Source organism: Poecilia formosa, unplaced genomic scaffold, assembly GCF_000485575.1.
Source record: "Poecilia formosa unplaced genomic scaffold, Poecilia_formosa-5.1.2 Scaffold7, whole genome shotgun sequence".
Classification (NCBI taxonomy): domain Eukaryota; kingdom Metazoa; phylum Chordata; class Actinopteri; order Cyprinodontiformes; family Poeciliidae; genus Poecilia; species Poecilia formosa.
The window spans coordinates 1,290,247-1,315,782 of record NW_006799946.1 but is presented as its reverse complement, the minus strand read 5'-3'; the positions used below and the strand labels follow the sequence as shown (position 1 = coordinate 1,315,782).

Below are 25,536 nucleotides of genomic sequence, written 5' to 3'. Positions count from 1 at the left end.
TTACCTATAAGATGCAATCCTTATAATCACGCTATAACGCACTAAGCAGAACGGTAGGAATATACCACTTTTGTAAGGAATTTAAATACGTGAATGTCCCTTCTCAACCTGAATTGCTTAAATAAATCAACTCTTTTCGCGATATTCTAATTTATAGAGACGAGCCTGTAAATTATTCTGAGCCAGCAGTTGGATCTGTGCAGCTATTCCCCTGCAGATCAGCAGAGGGAAACATTTCTCTTTTTGCTGCCACCTCAGACAATAAAAACAAGGCGAAGCCCACACAGGCGGCAGCATCTCGAGCCCAAGTCAAAGGCAGGCATCCGGGAATCTACTGAGGAGGGGGAGAAATATGGAAGCACGGCCGCCGATCTGGGAAAGAGAGATGTAGCTGCAAAGATGCCGCCCCACCGCATCTCCTGTTTGCTCCTGTTCTTGTCGGTTTGGGAGGCGCTGGCCAAATCTCTGCCGGATCAGGGAGCATTTGGTAAGCTCGGCGGCGGACAGGGGGGTCGGGGGTGGAGGGGGGTATTGCAGCACAATGAGATGGGAGTGGTTGCTTGTTTTATTGCTTTTGTCGACAAAAAAAAAACCTAGTCGATGTCTGCAGCGCTGCGTCCCCCTGACTACACGCTGCCTAAATAGGAATTAGATTATCAGGGAGACGATTGCAGACATTGTTTTGTGCGGCCTGAAACGCTCTTTGATGAACATGGAGTGGAATGACAGCGAGGTCGATCTGGAGTGATTGGACTGAAACAGTGTGGAAATGTGAGGGTTTTTTTTTTTTTTTTCTCCTGAGAGCACAGGCCTGGGAGTGCTGCTCCTTCACAGGCAGGCCTTCATGCTGCTCCTCATTGTTGCTGTGCACAGTGATGACAGGGAGATCAGGAGGGGCTGAGAAGCTGGAAATGTTTAGGTCATCCAACCAAACGTCTTTCTGTTTCAGAATCAAATCTGCTTTACTGCAGGAGAAAAAACAAAAAAAACTAAACAAAACAAACAAACAAACAAACAAAAAACCCTGTCCTTCTCTGTAAATTAAACAAAGCATGGAAAAAGAGAATCTCCTCTATTGTTGTTATGCTAATGTACATTTTGAAGGGCATTATGTAATTGCTGTGTATTATGCATGCCCGGAGCTGTTTTGAGATGCATGGACCGTCACAGACTCTGTCTGGAGGAATGCAGCTACCCACACATATAGGCTCTTTTATATTTAGCCACAGTGTTGTTTACATTTACTTCAGTTTTTAAATTAAAGCATAGTTATTTACAACCGCCTTCATTTATTGAATGGAGACTTTACAACTATAAAATGTTGCAGTTACAGAACATACTGTTTAATTTTAGATCAAATGATGAGTAACATAAAAAATATTTCTTGGAAGGCTGAAACTATTTTCTGAAGGTGCATTTAGCTGATGATAATTTCATCTAAGTGTTTTTGCTGAAGTAAATGTCAGAATGAAACTCAATATTTCTGGCTACTATAGAGTTGTACAATATCAAGAAAATATGTCACTGCAACATTAGAACCACAGTATTGCTGATGATCAACCCACATTTTTCTGAATCTTTTTTTGTTTGTTTTATCTACCATTACACAATGTCATTACTTCTTTCCTAAAGAGTTTTAGCATCTCAAACACTAAGAATATGCATCAGATGTGGTCGTTAGAATCCATCCAACTGCACAAGTAGATTATTGTTATGCGGAGTGTTCTGAAAGCATGACGAAATAAATCCTCTCAAATGTTGCATCCAATAAAAATTGTGCTGTTTTTCTCGCTTCTTGTAGCAGGCTGCTGTGCCGCAGTGCTGAGCTCATGCAAAATCAAGAAACTGGACATTTATTTTTAGTGGTGTTATCTTTACTTTTGTCCTGCTCTATATCAGTACCTAACATCTAAAAAAAGTGAAAGTTAGCATAGCCTTCATGTGGAATAGTTTGTCATTTAGTTTAAATGTGTATGACTGTTTAATTTTAAAACTAAAACATGTCTATTTTAATAGTTTGATGCTGCAACATGTTATCTTCTGAAGTGAATGTACTTTCTTCAGTTGTTTTGGGAGCACTAGTCGAATCCAGAGATTGTCTTTATTTAAATTTGTTCATACACTGATGCATATTGTATTTGGGCCAAGTAGGTGAGGGTAATATGAGTGAAACACAATCCCAGTATAGAAAAGAGCTCAAATAGAATATGAAATGTTTGTGCAGGTGAACGTGCAGGGGTGGAGTTGTTCGCACACGCCCAATTGTCCAGGTGGATTTACTGTTCCCTGACTCATATAGGTTGTTTACTGTGTTTTCTAAAGTATTTTAAGGGAAAAATAAACAGCACAGTTGGATTTAAGGTAATTACAAATAAAAAATAAAAATGGTTAAAATTCACAATTTGTCTTACCATATTTACATTTAAAGCAATATTAACGTTAACTGCAGTGCTTACTTTGTACTACAAGGGCATTTCTTATCCCATTTCAGTGTCTGCAGTGCTTTATGTTGCTCTGAATAACAGCTGAAGGGCTTTTGAGAGCGAAAATCTCCTCTGTGTGACACTGTGACTCAGTGTTAATATCAATGGAGCTGCTTCAAGCCAGTTTTTCAAGTGTAGAGCCCAGACTGAGGAAATCCTCTCCAAACACATACACAAGGGGGCCTTTATAGGTCCAATTATGCTAATGTGTGACAGAATTTAGCCGTGTTCAATCAACATAGACACGTAGTTACCAACACTGCTGCTTATGATCTAACTGACCATCAGTGGAACCGATGGCGTCACATTTTTTTCTTGCGCTGAAGGGTTTTTGATGACCACAGCTTGCAGCGACACAGAAACTTATTCGAGTGAGGAAGCACAACAGGGCATCGTTGGGAGAGTTGGAGTGTAACCATAGAAACGGTGTGACCCATATTCACGATGTCCAAGAGGCAGGATGAGAAAGTAAATGTTTCAGGGTTGAAAACATGATGAGGAGATTTGTAGAGGTTGTGTCTGTGATGACAATCCCTTTGGGAAAGTAATCCATCTCTACTGCAAGTGATGGCAGCTGGATTTGCTCTTCTACAATCTGATCAAGAAAACATGGATTTTGGACCAATTTCAAATATGTATGTTTTCATGTAATTATTTACACTTTCAAATATGAAAAATGGAGCCTCCTGTTATTTCATGTATTCAAATTTTTCTTCAAAATTACATTAAAAACACAGACTGTTTATAGATTGCTAAGCTGTTTTTGAAGTTGGCTAAATTGGCCGTTAGCTAACCCATCTAGCCATTAGCTAACCCAGCTAATATTATCGAAAAATCTTTTTAAACATACAGATAGTATGAATATACATTAAAGGTTTAATTCTCGGGTGATTTCTATTATATTAATCTCCACAAATGTGCTATTCTTCAGTTTGTGAGGCCGGCTGTGGCTCTGTGGGTAGAGTAATTGCCTTGTGATCGGAAGGTTGTAGGGGCATACGTTGATGTACCTCTGGGCAAGGCACTTAACTGTGTATTGGTGTATAAATTTGTGAGTGTGAATGGGTGAATATGACTCTAGTGTGAAGTGCTTTCAGTGGTCAAAATGACTGGAAAAGTGTGATATAAGTTCACTCCATTTAGCACATGGACTTCCCCATTTGTAGGTGCAGTCCAATAGTAATATATTAGCAAATTATATGTGGTGTCAGAATTCAGAACATAAGAAGAACATTACACTTCATAATCCTTGTACAACTTTAACACCTCAATAAGTGGAGTCAGGCAGATTAATGAGACTACAGGAAAGTAATTAACGCTTATGCCCTCCAGTGGATTTGGTTTATTTATTTCTTGTATTAGTGTCAAGACATGTAGTTAAGAAATAATTTTTAAAAAAAATGTCTTTTTCTTTTCTTGCAGAAGTGCAAGTAAAAGTCCAGGTTTTTGACAACAGTGACCTCTCACCGTTAGCAGACGCTCAGGTAGAAGTCCATGGGAATCAGACGCTTTTGGCATCCAGCCATGCCGGCAGCGACGGTGTGGTGAGACTCAGCTTCCTGTACAGAGCGGGCACCTGGGTCATCATCACAGCCTCCAAACGGGATTACGTCACTAACTCGGTGCCCTGGCACTCCAGTCGGATCCCACGTAGGTTCACAGCTTCATCACCATGCCTTAGCTTTGGCTTACAACATGTAGGGCTTCAATATTAGTAGAAAATGTTGCATTTTTGTTAGAGTAAAATGTGCTTTTACACAAATGCAGCTGGATGAAGAAAAAAAAAACAACAACTAATTATCAGAGACTAATTCCAGGGTGGCAGAAAATGTGCAATCCAGGCTTATAAATAGCTTATCCCAGTCGCAGCTGCTGTGTACAAATCAGTCAGATAGCGTATTTCACACTTTGTGCATAAAACCCAGAAAACACATCAGTTTGTTTGTGACAATGTTGTCATTCCCAGAGCTATTCATGTGTTTCTAAAGAGTAAATAGGACTTTTGTTGAATTAATTTGACCAAATCAGTCGGCATCACTGTCCAACATCACCTTACAGTAACAGCTATTTCTCTTTAGTTTCCCTGATATATTTTAAAATGTGTAGTATGCTGTTTCATATGATTGATCACCTCTTAAAATAATGAGTAAGAAAACAGCAAATGCTCACTGCTTTGATGCAGGACTCAAACACTCAGAATTTCAAGTTTGATGCTCTTGCTTCACCTTGTTAGTTCATAAGGAAGGAGGTTTTTTAAGCTAAAACCTAATTATTATTTGTGGTTTTGTCTTCTATGTGTGAATGTGTTAATTTCCCTGTTTCAGTGTACGCCTCAGTCAGCCTGTACCTCCTCGTTGAGAGGCCAGGAACTCTCATTCTGTACGATGACATCCTACAGGTTTTGTCTGGATCACCAGGTGAGGAACGATTAAACATTTACTTGACTTAATACTTCTCTGATTTTTGTAAAAAAAAACAAATCATCATTAAAAACACTATTTTTATGCATATTACTCGGTCTGTTTCATAAAATACATCGAAGTTTTAGTTTGGAACATAAAAACACAAAAAACTATCCTACTGTGTTTATTGTGTCTGATACTGTTCAGCATTTACCTCACTGGCGTCCTTCTTAGATTTAACTGCAACACCCTCAAAGATGAAAATCCTTCCATTATTTTGAAGCTTTTAAACTTTCTCCAGGAGCTCGAAACCAGCCGCTGGTTCAGCTACAGAGGAAGTCCATTCAGCTGCCTTCCAGCTCTAACTACACGGCATTGTCTGCGACTCTGACCACAGCCAGAAGTCAGTATGAGATTGGTGGGTTCCCGTTTCTTTTGGGCCAGGAGACCAACAGCTCAGGTTAGTACTTGCGTGTTTTGTGTTTAAGGGTGTTCCTTGAGTCTTTAAACCAGAGGAGCAGGTAGTTTTAGGTTTATTGTTAAATTAAGTGTTACAATCTGAGGAAGCCATGGATGTTATAGCTAAATATGGACACTATTTACTTGGCACAGCCTTTAAATATTGAGAAAAAATTACTTCTCAACTTTACTCAGAATTTGAGAAAAGTAACTGTAGTTAACTGCATCTAATGTGCATGTCATAGAGTTTGAAGGAGACACCCACTATGGTAGGTTTTCTTCCATAAACACATCCAACATAGAGTCAGTGCTGATGTTGGTGATATTTTCTCTTCAGGTGCAGAAACGGGATGGGCAGACCTGACAGCACTGGCAGTGGTCAGCATCCAGCTGTTTGATAAGGATGGCAGTACGATCCAGGTCTCTGACCCGATCCACATCTCTGTACCGCTGCCGTCTGACACCCGAAACAGGATGGCCACGAGTGTCCCTACTTGGCTTTATCAGCCAAAGACGGGTAAGGGATACACATAAATCATAGAAGAATAGAGCTGACAGGAGGATATGTAACTCTCCTGAAATAGAAAGTCTTATTTAGACTGGTGAAACTACATAGTCCAAATATTTGCTAAGGTTTGGATGAAACTTTTGATTTTGACAAAATTTGAAGTAATAATGATAATATTGTGCTATTATCTTTTTTTCTTCTTTCTTTTGTTTTTTTAAGGATTGTGGGTTCGGAATGGGACTGGCTATATTAAAAAGGACGGGACACAGTTTGTTTGGAACGCTGTGGTTCCTCAGATGGGATACTGGTTGGCTGCCTTTCCTTCATCTTCAGGTAAACACACCAACAGAAAGCTGGATGTCTTGAATCTGTCTTTTGGAAGCTGTTAGTGTTTTGTTGCACTGTCAGTGTTTCCAAGATAGAAATGTTTAGCCTTTAGCCTTTATTGATTTTGCAGCATTTTCCTCAGTTTACAGGGTCTGTGTCCTGGCACAACTAAGATTTCAGTCTTAGTTTTTCTTCTGAGAAAGTTTTTCAGACTTACACCAACATTACCCTGTCACTTTCATTTTAGTGCTGTAGGTGCAATCTACAGTACTAAAGGAAATACCTTTGGATTAATTTAGCTATTATCTGACCACTCAGGGGCATTTGTAGAGCATTGAAATTTAATTCCTAGATGGTCAATTTGGGAAAAAATAATAAAGCAAGACAGTGACATCACAGAAAAAAACTTAGATTCTCCTGAAGCAACAGAACATTGTGAGTTTTATGACCAGGATCCTAATATACATGGACTATTAAAAAAACAGAGCATCAAGCACACATACCTCAAAGATTTGAAAGGATTACATTTTCCACAATGTATCTTAGTTTCCTTATATGTAGACACATGACATGTGATTTTTAGTACATCAACCTTCATGGCAATTATGAGAAATCACTGGACGTCAATGGAATATATTTGCTGTTGTAAGATTAAATGTTAATAAAAATGTTTTGCAGGTTTTGGTCTTTCTCATCCAGGTTTGAGGGACATCACCACCTACCACACCCTCTTCCTGTTGTCCATCCTGGGTTCACTGGCTCTGCTGGTGCTCATCCTGCTCTGTGTGCTGCTCTACTACTGCAGGTGTGGCGAGCGTAGGCACAGGTTTTACCTTTAGGTTCATATTTACAGAAAAATTTGCAAATGCAAAATAGATAGTTTAACATGCATATTGCTGTACAGAAGAAGTTTTTTGAGTTCTGATTTCTGACATTTAAATTTCCAGACGAAAATGCCTAAAACCTCGCCGACATCAAGGCAAACCCCACTCATCCAATCTGAATGGAGCTAAGAGAGACCAGGGAACATCAACTTCACGTCTGAATCTTATCTGTGGAGGCCACGTGGAATCGGGCCCCTCCAATGGCAAATCTGATATGTCTCCATCTCGAGACTACCAGAGTTCAAGAGAAGACCTGACTAAGCATGTTCCAGCTCACATGCTGCGACATGCCAAAGGGAAAAGCACCTCGGGTTCCCAGCGGGGAGAGAGCTTCCCCATGAAGGTTACACGTGCCACTGAGACCAACAACCTGGACAACCCTTTACTACATGAAGACTACAACCGAAGCTACAGCCCCAAGGAGAGCAAAGAGTCTGAATACCACAGACATCACAATGCCAATGACAATCGAGGGTACTCGTCCGATCCCCCGTCTCCACCTCGCTTCCAGGGATACGTACCAAGTCAGTCTGACAAACCTCCAGATTATTCAGCAGCAGCAGCAGATAGCCTTGCCAGACCAACCTCCCTTAACACCCAACCAGGTCAGATTATCTTCTGCAGCTCCATCGACCAGATGAAGGAGAACATGTACAGGAGCATGGTGCCAACCCTGGTTATCCCAGCACACTACATGCGCCTGCCTTCTGAGTTCTCTGGTAAGGATGGGAAGGATGGGAAGGATCAGGACAAAGATGGGACACAGATGGGAGGAGGCCAGCAGCATCACCACCACCACTCCCAAAAACAAGGCCAGCAGCAACAAGGTGGCTCTCAGGGTGACGACTCTGAGGAGCCGAGCTGGGCCTCTGACTCCTCCGGCGGAGCAGTGACCATTCCTGTGCTCTTCAACGACTCCACGATGGCTCAGATGAATGGGGAACTGCAGGCTCTGACGGAGAAGAAGCTTCTGGAGCTGGGCGTCAAACAGCACCCACGAGCATGGTTCATCTCCCTGGATGGTCGCGCGAATGCTCACGTCCGCCACTCCTACATCGATGTCAGCAATGACCTCAGCAGCGGCGGGTTTGGAGGTGGCTCCAGTAGTGCTCAGCGAGATGTGAACCTTGAGCCGCCTCTTGAATCTCAAGAGAGAAAATCATCGGGCAATCGTAAGGGAAAGGATGAGCGCTGGGGGACAGGAGGACGGAAGGGCCACGGCGGCGGCGGAGGTGGGAAGAATTACTCCAAACTTGCCTACCCTGACCACAGCGAGCCCAGCAGCAGCGAGGGACGCCCGGTGTCACCAGAAGAGAATTCCCTCACTCCTCTTCTCGATGAAGGGTCGTCCTCACGTGGATCCACCATCCCCAGAAGAGGTCGCAGCCGAGGAAACAGCAGTCGCAGCAGCAACAGTGAGAATCGCCGCGACTCTATGACGAGCCCCGAGGATGATCCAGACGACAAAGATGAGAACAAGAAGAGCCCCTGGCAGAAGATTGAAGACAGACCTCTCATGGTGTTCCACCCTAGGAAGTGAGATTTTCAAACTTGGTGAACACTGGATCTTTAAGGAACATTGAGGTGGACTGAATTTTCCCTGCAGGAAGATCCCAATAAGCACAACCACTGCTTCACTGGTCCACTTTCTGGTTGTTGTTTGACATTTCTGGTGATTGTCTCAGTTGACCCTTCTGATTTCTGCTGATTCTGTCCAGTTTATTGCGTATCCTGACTTCACTGAACCATCATCTGAGCCATCCCTAATGTCGACTGTGGATATAGCCATTTTGTAGAGTGAAATACAAGAATAGAGCACTTAAACTTTGATGACTGATTGATACTTACCAAATATAACGGATTACTTGTTTTACGGGATTTATTTATATGTAGCTCAAATTAAATCCCTTACATTGATTCTAAATTCACTCAAAATCTCACTCTTTTTTCTAAATTGTGATTAGAAAAGGATTGTATGAAGGACAGAACATCTCAAAGACTGGAGAAGTCTGAAATGTGTCACATTTCTCTGAAGCACCTATGAACAAATGTTTTATTTACATCTTTTTTAAGAAGAAATAATTTCTTCTTCCTCCTTTACTGTGTTAATGTATTGTGGTCTCTTGTTTAAATCGTACTGGTTTGAAATTTTAAGCATAATCTTAAAATCACCCTTTGTGTCACTGACTTATCACAGTGATGTACTGTACAATTTGCCAAAATGTCTGCCTTTCTCCTGTTGAGATTTTTTTTTTTTTGGCCAGCAGAACCTTTTTGTGTAAGTAGACCCTCAGACATTTGAGTGACAATTTGTTATAGAAAGATTGCATGCATATGAATGTATGAAGTTAACGGAAGGCACCAAAAGCCCCAGCTCTACTGTTTTTTTAGGCTCCTGTGCAGCCAGTCCCTAATCGCCACAATATGTCTGCAACTCAGCAAAACCGCCAATTTACTTGAAGATTCACTACTGAGGTACACACAGTGGATTGCATACAAGGCCTGTACCACTTCTCTCCTGTAAGTGCCTTCTTTCACACAGAATCGAGTGATGGGCATGGTTTATAAAATGCAGTTAGCTGTCACCTAAACCACTCTGTCGAAATCGATAGACAGTGATAAGCACATTGCATTGAGGTAACAACATGTGACACTGAGGAGCATGCCTGCCAAATCTGACAGCTTTTCTTGTGGCTATTCTATCCTTGGATATCTGACATCTTGTAATTATCCTGTTTTTCACCAAACTTGTAAATGTTCTGATGAATTCTATGAGATTTTATGTGTATAAAACGTGCATGTAACATGTAGTATAGGGTGTTTTTATTGAAACCTTTTCAAAGATGTTAATGAGGATATTTGGCACAAAAACATCACAGTTGCAGTGAAATCTGTTGCCAAATAAATGAAGACACACTGACTTTTCTCCCTAAAGAGATAGTTATTTGCTTTTTTTGGTGGGATTGTGTGGGAAAATTTGAAGCTGTACTATTTTGCTGTGGACAGCAGCCAGAGCAAATTCAGTTTGAAAAATCAGAAATTCAGATAGAAGGGTCAGGTTAGACCCTTCTATCTGATAGATACAATCAGAGTAGAGCTAGTAAATGATCACAATTAAGCCAACAGCTTAGTTTTAATTAGAGCCAAGTTAATGATATTAAGAGATCAGTGTGAAGTTAATCACAATCAATTCATCTATTTGAGATTAAGCTACCCAGTGTTAAGAAAAAAAAGTTAATTTTACCCAAAAAAACAGATACTGGGTCAATTTTACATCCAAGTCAAGATAAAATAAATACAGCTAACATTTGCTCAAACTAAACATCAAGCTAGCAGCTACTCAAAGGCTACAGCTTCCCTACCAAGTAGTACAGGGCAACTGTTAACTTGACTATTTTTTTGTCTTTTTTTCCCCCTGATTTTCCCCACTAAGACCGATTTGAGTGCTTTCTACTACAGGTAAGCTACTGACTGCATCCGTTTTCTCCACACAACTCCACTTTAAAAACACCTAATCTCTTTAATCTTGCTGTCACAAAATTTACTTCCGGTCATAAATGTTTACAAGAACAACATACTGACCAACATGTTCCCGCTGTTACTATAGCATCACTGCCTACAATTCATCAGCAACTGTGAACTTTAAGAAGTTTTTTTTGTTGTTTGTTGCAGAGTTATTGACTGAATGCATAAATATTGTTGGAAAAGTCATGCTGGAGGGTTTTTGCCATCCGCCTGCTGTTCATATGCTTGTGTCACATGCCTACAGTACAAACTGAAAATACGATGTAATTCTAGGGAATAACCACAAAATAAATCTAGCTGACTTATGTTGTTCACTTGGTAAATGTAAAGGTTTTTTTTAAGTATATGGACAAATTATGAATTTTTTATAAAGTGTGAAGTTGTGGCTTTCTTTGCCTAAGTTTCTTTTACACACAAGTTGTTGTTTTTTAAGTTAGTGTAGATAACTTGCATCCCACAAACATTGCAAATGATTCACACAACTGAATCCCCTGTGAAGACCCTTTCAAGTGCAGTTCACTTTGTTGGATTTTGTGCATATGAGGGTGAGGAGGTCAGAACTGTAGGCCATCATCCTGTGCACTAAATCATATGCATCATACACACCTGGTCAGTTGTTTGTAAACTGTAAAATTGATCCTTTCTGTATATTAGACAACAAATAAATTTGTTCCCACATTACTTATGTGTTTGGAATGTTACTTTCAAAAACTTGTGACAACAGGGTCATGGGTTAGTTTTCAGATTATGTCTAAGGAATAGAAACACACACAAAATCAGCAAAGATGTCAGGAAGAGTATCATTGACCATCAAAAATCTTGACTTATTCTTTGATAGAGTTCCAGAAATGTCAATGTGGCATGCATCTGTTGAGACAATGACAATGACATCCATTAGGAAAGTTCAATCACTGTACCATTCAATAAGGATACAAGATTTATGTCTCAGCAATGTACAAATTTGGGTCCAAATGTGAATTTGAATCCTACAATAAAAGCATTAAACTTTGTGGAGATGTTGGTTGAAACGGGTAAATCAGGTACTGTACCAAAAAGGTCCTCTATGAGGAAGAACCGTCCCAAACAACAAAATCGCAGGTTGTAATGTACTTTAACAAAATAGCTTAACTTGAGACATCCTGTGTTTTCATGAAGCAAAAAAAAAAAGTAAGTGTTTTAACCTTTAGCTCTAAAACTTTACAATTAAAACACGTTCCTATCTCTAATGAAAAGACTTTAATGAAATGCCGTCATCTGAGGCGTAAAGTAAAAATAAGGTACTATTCCTTTAAAACTGATCAACATGGAAGGTCACGTGTGAGCTTATCATGTGATAAATGCCTTCAAAATTTGTAGCAGGTTGTTTTTGTCTTGTGTTTGTGGCGATGCGGTGAAAAGAGGACATTTCTCATTCTACCTATTACATCTGCCTTCACAAAACTGCGAGGTACAGTTGCCATGTTTGTTTGTTTTCTATCGCAGAGAAACAAAGAAAGTAATTCATGGCAGCTAGCGTTGATGCTAACCACGTAGCCCGCTGAGCTAAATAGATTAATTTGTATTGCAGTAGCTAAGTCACTCTTTTCCGGCTCAGTATTTCGAGAGAGTATGTGTACAGCTTTTAAAAACAAGTCTAGCTCATGAACGGGGAATTTTAACCGTCATTTAATTTATTGTCTTTGTTTGCTTATGGGTTTTTTTCTCAGGTTTTGAGAGGAGTATGCAGCAGCATCCAGAGCTCTGTTAATAACAGCAGAACTGTTTTTGCCTCTCTAAAGCCATCTATTCACAATGGTAAAGTAGAAACAGAACCTGCAGCCTGTCTTTATTTCTCAGTTGACTGTAAATTGTGACATTGGGCTAGTAATTTTGTTTGAAACCATTTCTTTAAGCAGCTACAAGCAAATGCAGATAGATCTGGATAGTCCCTTGTTTGTCCCTCAGTGGGGGACATCCCCGTATCTGCAAAGTGAAAGACACGTTTAGAAAATAAAAAAACTTACAACAAAAAAATAACTACCAGTTTCCACAAAAATAAGAAAACTAAAATCAAAAAACGTATAGTGAATGTAAAGTGTTTATACTTTTTAGATTTTGCAATAAGTTTTAAAGATGCATACAGAATTACATCTCTGCAATCAAAATGTAAAACCTTCTACACCTGAAGTAAACGATGTAGATGGATATTTATTCTAAGACCAGTCAGATAATTCACTAAGCAATGACCTTTTTCACTTGGAAATGTGTGAGAAACAAAACTGGAAACTTTGTAGTATATTATAGAGTCTAACAGCTGCATCCCTTTAGATGAGAACAGCAAATGAATCACTTTACCAGTTAACTTGTGAAATAAAAAACGAAAAATGTGACTTTCATGTGATCTCTTAACATCTTATCAAATTCTAGATATTTTGTGCGGGGCGTAGCTTTGCGGGAAGTCTGAGTTTCTTCAGTTTTGCAATCCACGTTATCAAGTGGAATGTTTGCAAAGCTGCTGCACGTAGTTGGTTCTTTTACACCGAAACCGAGACGATGAGGGTGCCGGTCTTGTATAAGGGCACGCTTTATCACACATTGCGTTGCTCAGCGCCATGATTTCCTCTCATTGTGTTCAGGCTCTTCAAATGGGAGTCTTGTTTCTAGCTTTTCTGGGCCTGAGTGCAGCACTGATCTGCCCTAATGGGAGCATGTGTGGAGATGAAGACACCTGCTGCAAGAACACTCAGGGAGGCTATAGCTGTTGTCCGCTGCCACATGTGAGCTACTCATTTGTCAGTTTCTTCAAGCCAAAGCATAAGCTGCATCTTTTGTCTATATTAAGAAAGTTCTGTTTGCCTTTTTCTAGTTTTATTTCCGTAACAAACTCTTTCTTTTGATGCACAAAGTATATCCTCTGCTGTAATGTCAACTTTTTTTCTTCTGTCTTGATTCCACACCCAGGCGGAGTGTTGTTCAGACCACCTCCACTGCTGCTACCAGGGGACAGTGTGCGATCTGGTCCATCAGAAATGTATTAATAAAACAGTTTCACTTCCGATGGTGAAGCGACTTCCCAGTAAGCAGAGATCATCTGCCTCTCAGGTAACATAAAGTTGTACTTCTCACACTCTATGTCCTATCTGACCTTCTATATTGTTTTTCTTTTGTTTGTTTGTTTTGTTTTTTTTAAATAATTGTTAAAAGATGTCACCAGTTGTTTTTGACCTCATCCTTGAGACCTTAGGTGGAGAACTTAATTCTTTTGGCAACCTAATTGCCTGTTGCAATAAGCTATAAGTAAATTAATCCCATCATAAGTTTAAATTAGCTCAATAATTTCCATTCTGTTCAGTATTTTTTGAATGACAGCTTTGTTTACAGAGACATACTCAGTTTCCTTTGTGGTTTCGGTGGTGTGTGGTTTTAATTTCCATTTCATTTATTGTTTTTGTTTATCTCATTTGGATATTTAAAACATCTTCCAGTGTTTAAGTATTTATAAAAATTAAAGTTTGGATTTTGAGAAGGCAAACTTTCATTATTATGCCATTATCATTATACACGGTTTCCCTCGGTGTATGATGAGCCTGGCGGGCCACTAAATACTTGTCACTTTAAGTGACAAGTATTGAAGTTTGTTTTGTTTTTGTTTTTTCCTTAAATATTTGTTCAGATATTAATCTTCCAATCTTTCAACAACACATAATTATCAAGTGATATTTTCAAATTTCCCATCAACTTTAAACATCTTTAACTCAAAAAGATGAATGACTGCTCGAGCGCCCAACCACTGGACTTAGCAAGTTTTCTGGGCGAAACCTTGATTATATTGCATAAAAATGGTCTCAGAACATTATTGTTTCTTGCAATAATTTCTGTGACAATTTATCGTCCAGCAAAATTTATCAGGCCTATTTTGTTTGGTTAGTCTATTCCGCTATTGCAGGGGTGGCCAAGTCCAGTCCTCAAGAGCCACCATCCTGCAAGTTTTAGAAGTATCCTTACTCCAACAGACCGGGATCAGCTCTACAGAGGCCTGATAACGAGCCAGTCATTTGATTCAGGTGTGTTGAAGCAGGGATGCATCTGAAACTTGCAGGATGGTGGCTCTCGAGGACTGGACTTGGCCACCCCTGCGCTATTGCATCTTTATTAGCCCAATATTGGTGTTTAAGCAACAGAACACTGAGCTACATTATTCTGCTCAATGTTGCTCTTACTGTGTAAAAAGTGATGTCGGTTATCATATTTCTGAGGTTGACGTGATATTGATGGTTCCAGCTCGTCAGCGGAGTGAAGGCAGTCATGTGTCCGGACCATGAGTCGGAGTGTCCTGATGACACCACCTGCTGCCAGCTTTATGATTCTTCTTGGGGTTGCTGTCCGTTACCTAAGGTAGAGACGGTGCATGTCTGTGAGAGGCATGTTGCTATTATATTCCACTCCTAAACCTGAAACATTACAAGGAAGGTGATCTGGTTTGACCTGACTTTTGTCAGTGAGGCTCATTATTTTGATGCTTGCATCTTCCACTAGGATCGGTAATGTATTGCAAACAGTGTCGCATACTTATTATAAGGCATTAATCTACAAAGTTTTCCAGCAGAAATATATATTCAAATGTGTATTTTTTTTTTTTGCATATTTGTTGTTTTTGGTTATTCAGGACTAAACCTCAACTGAACCGCAGTCTTCGTCATTCTCAGGACGCTTTTTCTTATCTTTGCAGGCGGTTTGTTGTGAGGATAAACGCCACTGTTGCCCTGGAGGATCAAAATGCGATCTCGTCCACTTGAAGTGTGTTTCTCCATCACTTGAGTCGTTCCCAATGCTGGAAAAACTACCAGCGAAAAGATCGAAGGATAGGCCAGGTTGGGAATTTCTCTTGTAAACAAACGGCTTCAGTCATGGCTTTAAACCAGAGCAGCAAATTCATATTAGTAATAATACCCAGGAAGTTTTAATTGGGGGCGGTGGGATAAAACATGTTTGATTCTCTGATCTTTATCCCTTTGTAGTTTCTGTGGCTGGTTCAGTGATTTGTCCTGATGGGGAAAGCAGCTGCCCAGATGGTTATACATGCTGCGTCCAGGCCAGCGGACAATACGGCTGCTGCCCTTACAAAGAGGTATGCTTTAAAACTATTTGCCAGTAATGAAACTCATGATTTAAATCATGGCGTCAGAAGCTTCTATTTATTAATCATCTGCAAAAATGTTAATTTTGGGCTTTAACTCTTTTTTTTTTTTTTCAGTCCAGTCAGAAATATACAGGTTCAAATATATATTAATCGGAACCTGGTAAAGTTTTTAGTATGGCTTCTTATTATTAATTAGGCAGTCTGACAAAGACAGCCATCATGGTGTGGACTTGTTAAAAAGGGCTGTTAATCTTACTGCGAGTACATCTAGTACAGTCACATGCAGGCTGGTTAATTAACCAGTTAATATTGGCTTGTTGGACCCCAAGTGTAGGGACCAAAATGACAAGAAGCAACAATATTCTGCAAATTAAGTAGAAGTTCTGCATTCAGCAGATGTTCATTTTGTATTTCACTTCACTCAACTCCTAGTGTGTTTGTTTTTTAATTTTAACATTAAAACATGTCTAAAACAAGGTTTGCTACTCATTGTGGGAAATTATTGAGTTTGACTGCAGTTTTTTCAAGATCTGGTTCATTGTGGGATTTTTTTTTTTCTTCCATTCTTTACTGCATTTTTATTTATTTGCTTAAGAGGAACATTGTGTATTCATAAATATTTTGAACAACACAAATGCAAATTTACACAATTAGATCTCCAGTGTTTGTCCCCCTGACAGATGGTACGGACTGAATTACCGACAGTCATTAAGGTTAAAAACAAACAAGACAGGAAAATAGGGGGAGGAGGGAAACATTTTGAACCAACATTTCATATAAAATAAATCACAATTTTATGTTGTAACCCAGCCTCCCATAAAATCATATATGCACGCACACACACCATATACATGATGCTACTTTGAGTCAGTTTCACTGAGTGTTTATAAATTTGGGTGGATACAAGCAATCCCTTTGACTGCTTTAAAAACTAATAAAAGCTGGACATTTCCTGATATTCACTAGCAGGCTGTTGCAGAACTTACCACAACAACAGACCACAGTCTGACCACGTCTAAGTGGAATATCAGTCACGAAACGCACATAGCTCGCCTTTTGATGTGTTCAGACAGCGGCTCCTCCAAACCATTCGGTACCTCCTGTGCTATGCAACCCCTTTTAAGGACAGAGATTTTAAACATTTAGAAAAATATACTTATTGAGAATTTGACAAAAATTGATACGATTGAGGTTTCCTATCAAAACCCTTCCAGGCCACCGTAAACTGTAACTTTATGAGTACAAGTTGAAGGAACCATGTTACCACCTGGTTAAACAATAATCTACGTGCTACAAATTTATCTAAAAATGACAGTTTTCTAATCTTTCTTTCCTTGTATTTTTTTTTGTGTCCTCCACTTACTCCTTTCTGTTGTCCTTCTTTCCTTTCTTTATCTTCGTAGCCTTGCTGCTTTACTTTGTCTTTAGTTCATTCCTTCCATCTAAGGATGTCTTTCTCTCATTTTTATGCTGCTCTTTTGGTCTTATCTTACCTTGTTGACTTTCTTCTGTCCTTCCTCATTTGTGTCCCGTCTAAATGCTTAAACTTTTTCTTCTTTTTTTTCCTTTGCATGTGTCCTCTTTTCCGTTTCCTCATTCTTTATTTTCTGGTGTCTTAAATTCCTCCGATGTCCTCTTGTGTCTTTTCTCCCCTATGACTTTTATTCACTACTTCCTGGTGTCATTCTTAATGCCTCACCTGCAGTGTATATTTTTCTGATGAAAATGCGTCCATTTTCTTGGTTTAAATGCTCTGTCAAACGGGCTGTTATTTGAAACAAGATTTTAAGGCCACCATTGAGAGAATCTGGACTGATGAGCCTGAAAAGTGCATTAATTAGATGTATTGCTTTACTTTCACAGCAGGTCACAGAGCTGCAGCAAAATAACCGGCATACTGAGCCTCTATAATTATGTTCATAATCAAATTGAGCTACAACCAGCCTTGGCTTATACCTGTGTTTGAACAGAGAACGTATGCAGACTGTAACAGTGACTTGGATATAATCTCTTCATAAAAAGTGAAATCTTGTTTAACAAGTGCAAGTTGTTGTGCAATTGTTTGTAGATGATTAGAAACCTTCTGAAGCATTCACCGCTGCAGGCTGAGTCATTTGGTCTCTGCACACTGTGTTCTTTTGTTCTAATTCAGCCTTGTTTTTAACATTCTTTTTGTTTGTTTTTTTTTTATACGTTTTCGTCATATGAAGGCCACGTGTTGCAATGATCATCTTCATTGTTGTCCAAGCAACACAACATGTGACCTAACACATGGAGTCTGTAAGTCTGGAGGGAACGAAGTGCCGCTGACGAGGAGGATTCCTGCTGCATCCCGCGACGGTAAGCCATCTTTACTGTGAAATAAAAACAAACACTGATTCAGATTTATTTTTGCAGCACTAATAAACTTAGAGCTTTAAAGGAGAGAAAATTCTTAGTGTGGATTTTTTTCTGTGACCTTTTTTTTTTTTTTTTTTTTTTTTTTTTTTTTTTTTTTTTTTTAAGTCGAGTGTCCAGATAAGAAAACGGTCTGTCCTGATGGGACGACGTGTTGCCAGATGACCAACGGATCGTTCGGCTGCTGTCCTATGCCTGACGTAAGCGTCACACTCGAACATGAAGGAACCTGATTTTGTTTTATGTTTCAGTAAAACACCTTTTAAATAGGTGGTACCGAGGAAACAAGAAATGACAATAACTACACTGAGTACAGTTTAATGTTACCGGCAAATGGGGTTTATGTTATGTTACATTTATTTATACATCAAATTTAAAATCAGAAAAAGCGCTTCATCGTTACACTGATGGTGAAGCAAAACTAAAGGAAGTAGAATAAAACTAATTGCCAGGAATAAGCCTGGACTTTAAGATATTGAGGATTAGCCCTCAACATTGATCTTAAATATAGTCTGATATAATTTGTGTAATCGTGGGTTAAAACTACCAGATTTCAAACAAGTATGTCTAAGTTATCTGTGCTACTGCTCTTTTAAATATAAATGGCACACGTCTGCTACATGCATCATTTATTCATCCATCACAAGATGTTTTATTGAACCCCTAGGAAACAGAAGAAATACCAGAATCAAAGAATAGAATTTTTTGTGTTCTGTTTTGTATTAAATTAATTTTGTAGCTGAAGAGATGAGTGCTAAGACTGCTTCCTGTTGTCTCGCAGGCTGTCTGTTGTTCCGACCACATCCACTGCTGCCCTTCAGGGACAAAATGCGACCTGAAACACAGCACCTGTGTGTCCTTCCAAGACGACGCTCCCCTGCCCATTAAGAAGCTCCCGACCATGACGAACCAGGGCCCAGCGCAGAGCAAAGGTCAGTAAAGAGGTTATAGTGACAGGAGACTGAAACTGAATGTCAGGTTTGCTATATTAATGCATATTAATCAATGGGCAGATAAGCTCACGGGATGGATAACTCACCAAAGTAGGCCTGTGGAGTTCCCAAACTTGCTTGTTGATTACAACTTTGATAATAACGTTTATCTACTTAAACAGGATTAATTTTCACTCATTAACTTCAACCGATGGCCAATTATCTGGCTTTAGCTGATTAGAAAACGTTTGAATCAAGTTTGCTGAAGCGGCAAAACATACAACATGCAGGACAGTGTGCCTTGTTATGGAAATTTCATTTATCAAAGAATGAGAAGCTTTCAATAATAAGACAAAGATTAATCTTTGTCTTTAAGTTGGTTTATTCGAAGGCAAAAGCGTTTGAAGATCCGTCTCACTGAACGCAGTCAGGAGAAGAGCCATGAACGACACGCATCACATCGTTATATAGTCACAGCAAGGAAAAGACCCACCCAAAGTCTGATCATATCTCTATTCCCGGATGGACCACAAAGACAATCCTTACACCCACCTCATGAACTACCCCTCACCTCTTGGAGGGGATGATTTTATGTGGACAAATGTGGGGAAAAAAGCTGCCAAATGTGACAAATGTGGGGAAAAAAGCTGCCAAACCTCATGTTTTTCTCAAAATAAAAACAAAATGTGTGGAGCTGTGAAGCTGGCACATTACTGAATCTCTACTTTTGTGACTCATAAACCTTCGTTCTTTAGGGGTCTGCATACATTTGAGTGTTTGAGAAAAAGGTGTAAAATAGAAAAACAAACCGATTTATTCTAAAACGTTTTAAATCCGTCTGTGTTTTAGGAGTTTAAACTGCTGGAATAAAGTTTACGTACTTGCTTTAATGTAAAGTTTCTGTTTTGTCTCTCAGTCCATGCTGTTCCCTGTAATGCCTCTGTGGCCTGCGCTGATGGAAACACCTGCTGCAAATCGCCAACAGGAAAGTGGGCCTGTTGTCCTTTACCTCAGGTACGGTCAGGCTGACGGCTCGTCAGGTGGTTCCTCCATTCCAGCTGCTCAGTTACTCTCTAAACCAGCTTTCCTGATGAAATTGCCACACACTTTGCTCCCTTTTTCTTCTGTAATGGCCTCGTTGTCTCTCCTCTTGGCAGGCTGTGTGCTGCAAGGACCACCTGCACTGCTGTCCCAGTGGCACCGTCTGTAACCTGGCGGCCTCCACGTGCGATCATCCCTCAGGCGTAGCGCTGATGCCGCTGCTCTCCAATACGCCCGTCTTTCCTCTGCTGACAGAAAACGACAAGTGCGACGAATCCACATCGTGTCCCGGAAATGCTACCTGCTGCAAGACAGCGAGTGGGGCATGGGCCTGCTGTCCTCTACCCAAGGTAACCTGGACTGCAGACTCATCATCTAACAATTGATTTACAACACCGTTCAAATCCTTTACCACCTTGCTTTTAATCAGCTCAGTAAAAACTGTAATTTACATATCCTGCAGGCTGTCTGTTGTGATGACCACGTCCACTGCTGTCCTCACGGCACCGTTTGCAACTTGGAGGCTGAAACTTGCGACGACTCCTCCGGTGTCTTTCTGCCGCTTCCCCTGCTGACCAAAGTTCCCGCTCTGACCAGTCGAGTTCAGCAGGAGAAAATCATGTGTGACCGTCAGACCAGCTGCCCGAAAGACGCGACCTGCTGCTTCATGGAGAGGACCCACAAATGGGGCTGCTGCCCTCTGCCGGAGGTAGGAGTCCGCTTGTTTCATACAGAGCGCGTGATCAGGACGCCGAATGAAAGCTGTCGTTCTCCAGGCAGTGTGTTGTAAAGATGGAATCCACTGCTGCCCCAGTGGACACACCTGCGACCCCCACCGGTCCTCGTGCTCCAGCGGCCCTCGTCGGATCCCCTGGTCCACCAAACTGGGCGCTCTGGCCGAGCCGAGCGCGTTGACCGACGTTAAATGCGACAACACGAGCAGCTGCGCCACGGGAACGACCTGCTGCAAACTTCCGAGCGGCGAGTGGGGCTGCTGCCCGTTGCTGAAGGTCCGAGCGCTTCTGACTTGGCGCCAGCCCTGATAAAGATGAAGACCTTGTTTAGCTGTGTTGAGGTCTAACCCGTGGCATGTTCCTCCTTCTTTTCAAGGCGGTTTGCTGCCCTGACCACGAGCACTGCTGTCCTCAGGGCTACACATGCAACATGCAGACTAAAACATGTGAGAAGAAAGGCTACAATCTGCAGCTCACCACCGCCCTCCTGAGTAAAGTGGAACAGTCTGCTCTGAGAGAGGCAGTGGAGGAAACAAACGTACAATGTGATAGCACAGGAGTGTTTCTCTGCCCCGCAAACTCCACCTGCTGTAAGATTTCAGCTACAGAGTGGAGCTGCTGTCCCTTTGCCAAGGTATGTTCATGGTGTCTCAGTGTCTTGACACAGTTTGTATGAAAAGAGAAAGATCCAGCCATCCGTCAGGCTGTTCATATGTCTGTAGGTTTGTCCACTTATCTGCGTTTTTAAAATCTCTGTTTCAAGGTTTAGTCTTTAAAAACAGAAGGTCACTAGAGATATCCCCAACTAAGTGCCTAATATTTATTCATCAATCCTAATTAATCCAGAATTTAATGTCATTTATCCTGTTCTGGTTGATAACTTTACCAAGTCTATACACACATACGGTAAAGTGAAGTGGACCGTGCAGGAAGCCCTGTCATGCATCGCAACACACTGTTGTAGATTTGTTGTTGAACCAAAACTAATTGTTGGATATGTTTTCTGACATGTTTTGTCAAAACAAATATTAACTCCACGAGCTTCCTGGCAATTCCTTGGCATACCAGAAACTCCCTCTGAATGTCCTCACAATCTCTCCTGTGAGCGGTCAGCTATGCATGTTCATTTTGAAATGTTCACTTCTAATGTTTACATCTTACTGGCATTTTAGACTCGCCACCAATATGAGCAAATATCATGCTCTGCCACTCGACCATGAATGAAAATCAGCCCTCTCTAATTTGATTAACTGATAAATGCAGCTTGTAATGAAGTTTATTTTTTTCTTCCAGGCTGAATGCTGCGCAGACATGAAGCACTGCTGTCCCGTTGGGTACTCATGTGACCTGAAGGCCAGAAGTTGCACTCCACAGACTCGGCTGACCTGGGATTCGTTGCTGGGGGTCAGACATAAAGACTTGGTCCGTCGTGGACTTTAATCTGGCAGAGTTGCAGATGATCTGCAGCCCCGAATGCTTTCCATAAATCCGTTGCTTGAGTTACTGTGGACAAAGTGGGAGTTATCTCGGCGTCCTTTTTGGTTTCTCTTAATTGCATTTTTGTTTTCTTTTTGTAGTCTTTTGTGTTGCTGTTGTTGAAGTGTAGTGATTGGGAATAGGTTTTGCTTTTGTGGAGTTGGCTGTTCATTTCATTTTTTATGTCTCTCCATTTAAACTTATCCTTATCATTTCAACACTGAATGGGGATCTAGTTCGTCTTCTGCACCATTTCTGTAAATCACTCCAGATGTAGAAGAAACTTTTATCTACAACAGGTGGGAATGCAGGAAATTCACGTTCAATTGATATTAAACACAAATATTTCATACAATTCACAAAAGTAAACCAATAAAGCAAACATTTAAATTTGCACATGCATTCAAGAGGCTAGAGTGAAAATGACATGTATTCCAAATAAAGAGAAGGCAGCCTAGAAACATCAAGTAAAATGTCTGACTTATTTTTCTGAAAAGAAATTTCTGTCTTTGGATCTGAGTTACAAAAAGTCTAAAGCGTCAGCTTAGTTTAAGAAAATTTGCCTTGTGCATCTTTTCTGACAAAGGAGTTCTGTTTATCCACTAAGAGGAACAGATGTTCACAAAACCAAGTCTGGTTAGATCACCAACTGTAGTCCTGAAGGTTTCACTGTACAGCTGCCGTCAGCTTCTGTTCAGACTCTGTCCATCCTGTTGGCTCTGCCGACTGTCTAGTTTGAACACTGCTGATATTAGGTGTTTTTTTTGTTTTTGTTTGTTTGTTTTTTGTTTTTTGGTGGGTTTAAATGTTTCATCGGATTGGTTAATGGCTCCAAAAAGTTGCTTTAAATGAGTTGAAGACTGTGGCAAATATATCAGATGGTTCCATTTGTAATTTCTGATTTTGCACGAATGAATGAATAAGCACAGACTTTAATAAGTTTCCTTTAAATTTCTAAATGTTCAGCTGTGAAGGGATTTTTGGGTGATACTAGAGATTTGAATTAATGTATTGGTTCTGTGTTTCATGCAGCCTGTAGATGTTTTAATTTTTCTTTTTTTTTTTTCTTTCTAAACTTGGTAAAAGGAAAATAAAACAATAAGGTGTGCCTTATTTAATAGTGTGTGGGTTTTTGAGATGTTGTGGAGTCTATTAATAAAAAATATCTCCTTTCTGGTTTTAAATGCAATCAGTAATTTAAAACTGTATAAATGTGTAACTCTTTTAAGTAGAGCTTTAAAAAATGATTATGTAATTAAGCATGAATTTTAAAATATTGAGGGTTACTTTGCTCACTTCATTTTTATGAACTTTGCTTTAATAATAATGAAAGAAAACTTGAGATCTTACACATACAGTTTTAACCACATGTTGCCATACACTGCAAAGACACAACCTTTCTTTTTTTCTCTCTGTCAAGCAATAGATGAGGATAAGCATTTCCTGGTTTTGGACACTATTTGCTAAATGTCAGAATAATGAGGAAGGAATTTTTTTTTTGGTTTCTTCCAGTTCAAAAGAATCCAATCAAATGTTTTCAATCATGCTCTCAAACCTCTGACAGCAGTTTGGTTTAGTTTTAACCCATTCCTGCTGACTGAATCGCATCTTGTGAAGGTTGGCATGGGAACGATATATTCTCAGTCTTCAGCTTTTTGTTAGTCTCATTCAGGCTTGTATACAGAAAAATATAAAGAAAATGAGACAAAAATAGTGTTGAATGAAATAATGTATATTTTTTAAAAATCAAACATGGTGTTTGGAAGTCTTGTGTTTTGGATTTCATGAGAAACCTTTTTGTTTTATTATGAATTTATAGCTTTCATTTGCTACAAAGTTCATGATTTAATCCTTTCGGGAATATTCTAAAGTAAAAAGCCCCTTCATCTAATTCTGGTGGACGTGATAATTAAATTCCGTGACGTGATCCTCCAGGTCGTCACAGCACAGCCAGCACACTCTTCCGCTGTCCTCCCTTCCGCTGGATACTCAGCTGCTTGCCGTTTGAAAGTTGCTATGGCAACCTCAGTAAACTGGAGGCAACTGAGTGGACACGCAGCTGCGGGGTCTGTGTCCTACTTTACTGTCAGAGCACCAGGGAAGCGTTGCCGAGGGTTGTTTGTCATCCCGCGCCCCCTGGTGGTCACAGACTGACACTGCGGCTCAAAGGGATAAACAATGCACAGTCTGCTCTGAATAAAGTCAAATCCTGCTCTTGTGAAGCCACCGAGTAGATTTTTCATCTCAGGATGAAATTAATACAGACGTCTTTATGCATTCAAAAACCACATTTGTTGTGTGTTTGTAATTATTGTCCTACTTGAACAAGTGTTCATGTTTAGATTGTCTAGCTGTTGATTTGATGAAAATTTAGAACGCAAAGAAAAAGCCTCACAACATGATGCTGCCACTGCTGTGCTTGGCAGTTGGTTCTGTGTTTCTGGGTTTGAAAATCTCCCTTTGACTATTATAAATGCACTTCTGATTATTGTGGCCAAATAGATCCATCTTTGTTTGGTCTGATAATGTAACTTTTTTTTTTTTTTTTCTTAGTGAGAGATTAGACAAAAAATAGTTTCATCGTGTATATTTACAGAGCTATTCTAGTAGTTTTGAATTTATAGCTAGCCTGAGACTTGAATTTTCTTTTCTCTGAGGTTTGGATCAGATGGTTGAAACTTGGGCACGATTGGATTTATTTATTATTTTTTTGACTACATCAAAACTGGTTCTAATTTGTGTTCCTCGGAAGGCTGAGCACTTCTGAGGAAATACATTTTTGATCAGCGCAAGAGCCTTGAGATTAACTTTTACCTTTCAGGAGCATTATAAAGATCCGGTTCAGATTTTATATTTTTATTGTTACCTCGATAGAAACATAGGGAGTCTTTCTTTAACTAAGTTATGCTAAACTGACACCCCAACAGTAAAGGAACTAAAGTGAGGAAAAACCCGCTGACGTGTGAGCAGATTGTCTGCACAGCTGCTCCTCTGCTGCAGACCCCATTCAGATGTTGCCAGGGAGAGGGAACGTCCACCTAAAAGCCCACCCTGCACTGGAATTCTGCTAATTCCAACTGGAATTCTGTCCACTCTGTTCCCGGCAGCAGGTGTGTGTTGCTGAGCAGGATGCATGAAGTGCTTTCACTTTGGGGAAAGCTATGGGATGTAACATAGGAAATCATTAATCCATTCCCAAATAAAAGCAAAATTTCACTTTGTCTTAAAAATCTAGTTTGATCGTCAACA

At 40.1% G+C, this 25,536-nt stretch overlaps 2 protein-coding genes across 2 annotated transcripts; both read left to right on the top strand.

The window, feature by feature from the left end:
* The first annotated feature begins 227 nt into the window (after positions 1 to 227).
* Positions 228 to 11,269, top strand: fam171a2b (family with sequence similarity 171 member A2b). Its single transcript, XM_007570905.2, has 8 exons — positions 228 to 487; positions 3,906 to 4,133; positions 4,808 to 4,900; positions 5,187 to 5,345; positions 5,682 to 5,861; positions 6,072 to 6,185; positions 6,858 to 6,984; positions 7,127 to 11,269. The coding sequence occupies exons 1-8, from the start codon at positions 400 to 402 to the stop codon at positions 8,601 to 8,603; spliced, it is 2,466 nt and encodes an 821-aa protein (XP_007570967.1). The 5' UTR covers positions 228 to 399; the 3' UTR covers positions 8,604 to 11,269.
* Positions 11,270 to 11,895: 626 nt separating this feature from the next.
* Positions 11,896 to 23,469, top strand: grnb (granulin b). Its single transcript, XM_007570883.2, has 16 exons — positions 11,896 to 12,035; positions 12,295 to 12,382; positions 13,204 to 13,344; positions 13,529 to 13,669; positions 14,849 to 14,962; positions 15,297 to 15,438; positions 15,586 to 15,695; positions 17,918 to 18,047; positions 18,213 to 18,304; positions 18,886 to 19,036; positions 19,953 to 20,050; positions 20,194 to 20,427; positions 20,541 to 20,786; positions 20,854 to 21,087; positions 21,188 to 21,445; positions 22,105 to 23,469. Exons 2-16 carry the CDS (start codon positions 12,380 to 12,382, stop codon positions 22,249 to 22,251), a joined length of 2,241 nt encoding a protein of 746 aa, XP_007570945.1. The 5' UTR covers positions 11,896 to 12,035; positions 12,295 to 12,379; the 3' UTR covers positions 22,252 to 23,469.
* The last annotated feature ends 2,067 nt before the right edge of the window (positions 23,470 to 25,536 follow it).